Raw genomic sequence first — 6,920 nt, 5'->3', positions numbered from 1 at the left:
GGTCGGGCGAGGCAGTGCGGATGTGACCGGTGTTTCCCGCAGGCCCAGGCGGCGGATCCCGCTGGTGCCGGAGAACTTGCTGAAGAAGAGGAAGGCCTACCAGGCCATCAAGGCCACCCAGGCCAAGCAGGCGCTCCTCAATAAGCGGAAGGTAGGGGCTGGTCCGCTGGAAGGAAAGGGGGGGGTCAGCTGGTTGCTGTGACTATGGATTATATCTGAGGGGAAGCAGGAGTCCAGTTAATGATCATCTTCCCTTTGTGTTTTTGAGCCCTGTGAAGAGGGGAACACCTTTTGGGTTGTTACACCAGAACACAGTTTTGTTGAGGAATGTGAGCTCTTCCTCCTGGCTCGGTGGTCACCAGGGTGCCTGTAGCCCCAGGCGGTACAGTGTGATGCTGCTGAGTTGTTTGTGCTGCCATGGGATTGCGCTGTCTGGAACCAGTTCAGCTTTACGTTGTAAGCCTCACGGAGATGGTGTGCTGCTCTGACAGCACAGTTAGGGTTAGCTAGCTGTCATTAGCTAGATACATCTGTTAGAGCATAGGTGGGTCATCGTGAAGCCTTTTTCTGCGTGTAGGGTGGCACGTGTTGCTAGTGAAGAGACTCTCTGTGCAGTGTGTGATTTCCAGACTGGCAGAGCAGAGCAAACCTTGCAGTGTCAGAATTTGAGACCTGTCCTGCTGTATCTCACCTAATATAGTAGGTGCCTCTCTTGGAAGTGGCTTAAAGTTTTCCCAGTCAATCTATTTCTGTGGAGTTAGTGGGATTATGTGCAAAACTCTTGCTATTTTTGTTAGATACTGTGTTTAGGGTTTTAAATATATGAATGGCTTATTGTATTTACAAAGTGGAAGCATAAACAATGATGTTAAATAGCTAAAGACCTGTTGAGATTCTAATTTTAAAAATGATTGTGGTGATGAGATTTTGATCAAGTCTACGTGCTTTGAAAATTCAAAACAATTTCATGGGTGATTTACAAGGTGAAATAGAAGAGAAGATAGATAACACTAGATTCTTTATTTTTAGAATGGTCTAATAATTTAGCCAGTAGTTATCTAAAATATTATTGAGTAACTGCTATGCATATTCAGCTCCTATTTGTATGAGAAGGGAGTATGATGTAGGTGGATGTACTTGTTCCTGAGCTAAGCATAGGCACTTAAACTTCTTTTTAACTTCAAAAAAACTTTAGATTTTCCCATAATCTTGAAAAGTGTTTTTTTCAAGTGAGATGGATTTTTTGTTTCAGTTAGTAGTACTGAATGCTCTCAGGTTTTTGTGTGCGTGTGTGCACGTTTAGAGGAAAGGACTTTAAAACCACTTATTTTCTGTTGGATGGTAATTTTGAGTCACACTAGGCTGTTGCTGTAGCATCTCTCGCCCAGATACATATGTTGTTTCTGGCTTTCCTTGTGATTGGTTGATCTGTGTATGTAGCTGTGGAGATCTCTGTGGCTGTAAATGCTTCCATTTGATTTCTCCTGTATGTAGAAGTATTTCAAGTCTTGCTCTGTTTTTCCTGATGTTTTTTCTCTGGGGAAAGTCTCTGTTCACGGTTCATAAATCATAGTTAACTGCTTGAAGTCTGTAAATTCATGTGTTGTCCCTCAGTTCTGTCTCTCTTGGGCTTAGATAATCAAATTAATTTTCTACTTACTGCCTCTAAGACAGAAAGAACATAGTTCATCAAGTTCTGAATTTTATTTGGCCTTTGAGATGCAAAAGTCTAAGACTGTTGGGAAGGGCAATTATTTCTTATCCTTTTGTCTTTAGCTCCAGAGGGGGAAACAAATCCAATTTAAACGTCTTGAGGCTTTTGTTCGAGATTCATGGCGCAAACACCGAGATGATGTCCGGCTGAGGCGTATGGAGCAGAGACCTGGACAGACGGCCGTACCTCAGGAGCACAAACTAGCCTTTGTTGTGCGGATTGTAGAGTAAGAAACTTTCGTTATTCCTTACCTTTATTATTTCTGCTATTTGTAGCTGTCATATAATTTCTAAGTAAAGGAGGTGTGATGTTACTGTATTAGAGAAACGTGGTTACTATAATAGTACTTTTTTTTTTCTGACTCAGCATTAAGGGAGTGAGTAGGAGGGTAAAAAGAGTGATTGAATTGCTGCGGCTGAAAAAGAATTACACTGGAATGTTTGTTAAACTGACTCCGCTGTCACTGAAGATGCTGCGGATTGTGGAACCTTACGTGGCGTGGGGGTAAGTACCAGTCCCGTGACTTGATAGTAATTTGTATCTAAATATCATAGCTTTTGGTTCTCCATCGGGTATCACAAATCCATAGCTGCCTTTGCAGTAATGGTCAAAACGTTGCCAAATTTATATCTAAAACTTGTTATTGCTCCTCTGTAAATATGGCTTTGTTACTTTCCCAGCTCTATACAAAGAAGCAGGGTGGGACTTCCCACTGCATCACGTGTCTCTGTTACAGAATCTGATTTTTGTTTTTGTACAGACACCCTAACCTGAAATCTGTACGAGAGCTCATCCTGAAACGGGGCCAAGCCAAGATTAAGAAGAAGAGGGTACCTCTGACAGACAATATGCTGATAGAGGAACATTTAGGTGAGGAAAAGGATGAGAACATGAAGTGAATCAAGAAAAGAGGCGGATGTTGAGAGTTTGTTGAGAGTTTGCAGTCTGAACTAAGAGGAAGGGGAGGGAGAAAAATCTTGAAGCCTTGCATATGGAGGACTGGCAATTCTGGGGTAGCATGAGGAAAGATAGTACAGTTGCATATCTTGTGTATATGTTGTTGGGGGGAGTGAGATTGTTTTGTTGTTTTTTTAAATTTTATTTCATTTTTTTTTCCTGCAGGGGGCTATGGTATAATTTGCTTGGAAGATCTTATTCATGAAATCTACTCAGCTGGGAAACATTTCAAAAAAGTCACAAACTTTCTATGGCCATTCCATCTGTCAGTGGCTCGCCATGCTTCACGTAACAAAGTGGGTTTCCTCAAGGAAATGGGTAAGCCTGGCTGCAGAGGCGAAGCAATCAACCAGCTTATACGTCAGCTGAACTAGTCAGGTGAGGAATGCCCATTGTGTAACTTCTAAATCTTACCTGGTTTCCTTAGAATAACTATACTGCCATTAGGGATTGGGGGGGACTGCTTTGTTTTTGAGTCTTCACTCTACCGAAGTGACCCTCAAGGTAGAGGAAACTAATGAAGAGTGTGGGTCCCATTTGGTATCACCAAATCCTGTTGGACATCCCCATAAAGGCTTGACTTCAGGGAGATTGCACTGAAGTGACTGTTGTGTTGTTTTGTTTTTCAGGTTTTGTAGCCTGTTCCTTTCACATGTGGTTTTCATGGACATTGGGTCTATACAATGCCATACTACATAACTCTTTGTTGTTGGTGCTTCCATAAAAGATCAAAAAATGTACAGATGACGATGGAGATACACTTTGGGCTGGTCCTTCTTGAAGATGATGATGCTAAATTGTATTTGGTACAAGAAAGAAGTGACATGAAGTTCCTGGAGCAGCCTGACTTCTGCATCTCTGTAAAACAAGTTCTTTATACTGATTACTGCAGCCTGTGTACCAGTCACCTCCTGCACTCATCTTTGGTATAAAGCAGTGATTTGTCATTTCTTGATTTAAATTTCTGTTACAGCTGATTTGCACTCAGTGCTTTGATCCAGTTCTCCCCAGGGGAAGTGCTTGAAGTCGCACTCCTTGAAATGCCCCTGCTTCTAGGTGTAAAGGGGGAGTGCAGTCACCTGTTCGAGAATCTTGCTCGCAGGCAGAGGAAAACACTAGTGTTATTCCTCTGTTACTGCAGAGTGAGCCCTAGGGGTGAATAATGTTACGTTTTTGAAGTACCTAGATCGTATTTAATTTAAAAAGCCATGATTTTGTGCTCCTGAATGACAAAAGGCTGCCTTTTCCTTTCTGCTGCCTTGGGACTACTGGAGAGGACTGTTTCCTGGGAGGAAAGCCCATAAGCTTTGTACTTTTTACTATGTGTAATTAATGGTTTTAAAATAAACTCTTTTGAAATTACACTGTTATAACAGGAAGAGTGGTCTAAGAGTCTAGAAGAGTGTGAAAAGTTCAATACTCTGGCTGAAGTGAATTTGGTAAAGGAGCCTGAAAGTTATATTAACACTTGGAGGTTTAAATCCCTAACTTCCATAAGAGTCTTAAGCACAGTGTTGCCTTCCATATTTGTTAAATAGCATAATTATTAGGTTACTGTGACTGTTTCTGCTATTGCGGGAAAACTATTAATCGATGAATGGATTTCACATTGACTCCACAAAACTTGTTTTGAGACTCAGGGGTAATAGTTAAAGTAACAATACTGAGGCTTGCAGGTTTTTTTCCTCAAAGTAGGATGCCTTTAGGGTATTAGTTTTGCTATTAGTTATATGACAGTTATTAAACTGAGATGTAGAATTCATAAAAACATCTAGAATATGAAGTACTACAGACCCTGAATTAGAGAACACTATACAGTTTTAAGCTTTATTCTGTAAAAACAAGAATACAAACATAGAGAAAGCTTGACAGACACTAGGGATATACACAGACTTAGAACACTGCCATCCCCAGAACTAGAGTCCAGCAGTCATTAATATTTTAAGATTTTCCTGGTAAACAGCTGCTTTCATTATAAAGAGGCACAAGGACCAGAATTGTTCCGTCGATTCATTTTAGGATTGTTTCTGGTAATAAAACAGCCCAGGCTTTTGAACAGCAACTATACAAGGTGATGGGGATATATACAAAAAAGCCCCCATGTCTTAGGGAAAGGAATCCTTTTTGTAAGCCACGGCGCTATTTACTTTGTGGATTGTAGTAGTGAAGGAACGAAGACGAACCTCTTCTGAATTGGCTATGAATTGTGGTCCTGACTCTTCCCAGTTTTCTGGCACTGCCAAATCTTTATCTGTGTATATCAACAAGTCGAAAGCACCTGTAAGCAAGCAGGAACAAGGTAACAGTAATGCATATGTAAGAAGATGGTATGTTTGAAGTTAACGTGCATCTTCTAGAACTTCAGATGTATACCAAGGTTCTCAGAAATTACAGATACTAGTTATGTGAAAAGAAGTCCTGGTTATATTCATGTGTAGCTATTTTAGTTTTCTCCTTAAGTGAGTGTGATGCAATTATTTTTTTTTAAACATGTTAAAATGCTGAGGCACTGAGCTCTGTGTAATACTTCATTTGAACTCAGGTAGTTATACAAGCCTGTCCACAGCTAGAGTCACAAAATAATTTATTGTTTACAAAAACTTACATTCCTCAAGAGTACACATATTAGTTATATTAAGCTAGAACCTCTGTCCTTCTGAGAAAGCTTTAAGAATTTTCGGGAGAAAGTACCATTCATCCCTTTAAATGGAGTTGCTTCAAGTTCTTTAATGAGAGCCAGAGCACCGTATTTACATTTGCAGTTATTTTTACTGTTTGTTGTGCGGCCAACACCCTTATTCAGTCTGACATACTGTTTTTACATACTATACACAAGAGACACTATCTCAGTCTAACACAATGCCGTCTCAGAAATGTGATGACATTTCATGTAATAATTAAAAAGCCCCAGAAAATCAGCAGAAAATATTTTCTAAAGTGGAAAAGTTTTTCAGATTCCCCAAAATAAATGTTTGTTTAGTGAACTTAGGAATACTCACAGGCAGTTTCCAACAGTGGCAGAAAAGTTACTGTGGCAGTTATTTGTCTGATAACAGATCGAATTTCATCCTGAATAGCTTTCTGAGATTTTTCTCGGGGTGCACTGGAAAAATAGGAGAACTCTTAAGAAGCTTGTGCTATACTGGCAGTTTTCTTTAATTACATTTTACTTTATTAAGCTGCTGCTGGACTGTTTGCTGTATGATTTTGTATAGTAGGGACACTCTTTTAAGCCTCAGGTAGACAGGCTTAAACGAAGTTGAGTGATTGTCAGTTTCACTGTGTTGTTTGTGAAGCTCCACAGTATTTGTAAGTAATGCAACATTCCTCAGGAATGGATGAGAACATTTTGGTATAATAGGAAAGCAGTAGTTCTTAAGGGTGGGTATCTGCGATACGATTTTTATATACTTTGTGGAAGATCAAAACTTGATTTTTAATCTGATGCTTAAAAAAACCCACCAACACCTGAGGATCATGTATGCTTCAATCATACAATGACTGGTTTACAGACAAACAGAACAGCAGTAAGAAAGGTGGTATGGTAAGGTTGGAAGGAACATGATGTGCTGTGCTCAGAGTGAGAAAAGGCGATCTCAGCTGCTCTGAGGAGACCACAGCTGTGCTAACCCCTTTTGGCGTGGTCGCCTTAATTTTGCACTTGGAGATCTCAGCAAAGAACCATCACGAGTCCTTAGCGGACCGTGACAGATGCACGTGGCCTTTGTCCTGTGCCTGCACAGCTAGCAGGCATAGGGAAGAGCAGGTACAGAGAAACACGGTTACTCACCTCTCATTCTTTGCAGTTTTGTCACACTCTATATCAAACTGCCACCGCTCCAGGACCTCGTTGTTCTCAATACTGGAGATGACCACCACCAGGCGCTGCACAATGCACCTGTGCCCCTGTCCAGCCACTCTGAAAGAACCCACAGCGGTTACTTGCAGGGCTAAAGAGAACACAAGCCCGAGCAGAGACACAAGCCGGAGCCCCCGCAGCTCCCCACCCCATACCACCTTTCATCTGCTCCACCACGTTGTTGAGGTAGTTCTTCAGCTCGGGGTCGGTGGTGACCAGGAGGGTGAGCCCATACTTCTGGACGCGGGTGAAGGTCTCGGGGGGGTAGATGCCCCGCTGGTACAGGATGCTGTTGATCCCATAGGCTGCAACGCGAGCAAGGGAGAGGGATGAGCGAAGGAGAGGGATGAGCGAGGGAGAGGGATGTGCCCGTGAGGCGGCCGCCCACCG

The 6,920-nt window shown here is 41.7% G+C and overlaps 2 protein-coding genes across 2 annotated transcripts; one reads left to right on the top strand and one right to left on the bottom strand.

Annotated features, from left to right (window-relative positions):
• Nucleotides 1–13: 13 nt before the first annotated feature.
• RPL7L1 (ribosomal protein L7-like 1) lies at nt 14–3,045 on the top strand (the record flags this gene model as incomplete). Its single annotated transcript, XM_010074868.1, has 5 exons — nt 14–151; nt 1,777–1,940; nt 2,081–2,218; nt 2,475–2,584; nt 2,837–3,045. Coding segments are annotated over 5 exons (759 nt in total), but the record flags the coding sequence as incomplete, so codon positions are not given.
• Nucleotides 3,046–4,723: 1,678 nt separating this feature from the next.
• On the bottom strand, nt 4,724–6,835 carry MAD2L1 (MAD2 mitotic arrest deficient-like 1 (yeast); the record flags this gene model as incomplete). Its single annotated transcript, XM_010074867.1, is given in 5 exon segments — nt 4,724–4,949; nt 5,671–5,774; nt 6,462–6,580; nt 6,583–6,590; nt 6,689–6,835. Coding segments are annotated over 5 exon segments (551 nt in total), but the record flags the coding sequence as incomplete, so codon positions are not given.
• Nucleotides 6,836–6,920: the final 85 nt, after the last annotated feature.

Source organism: Pterocles gutturalis, unplaced genomic scaffold (genome assembly GCF_000699245.1).
Source record: "Pterocles gutturalis isolate BGI_N339 unplaced genomic scaffold, ASM69924v1 scaffold48327, whole genome shotgun sequence".
Classification (NCBI taxonomy): domain Eukaryota; kingdom Metazoa; phylum Chordata; class Aves; order Pterocliformes; family Pteroclidae; genus Pterocles; species Pterocles gutturalis.
This window is presented reverse-complemented; position numbering and strand designations above follow the sequence as displayed.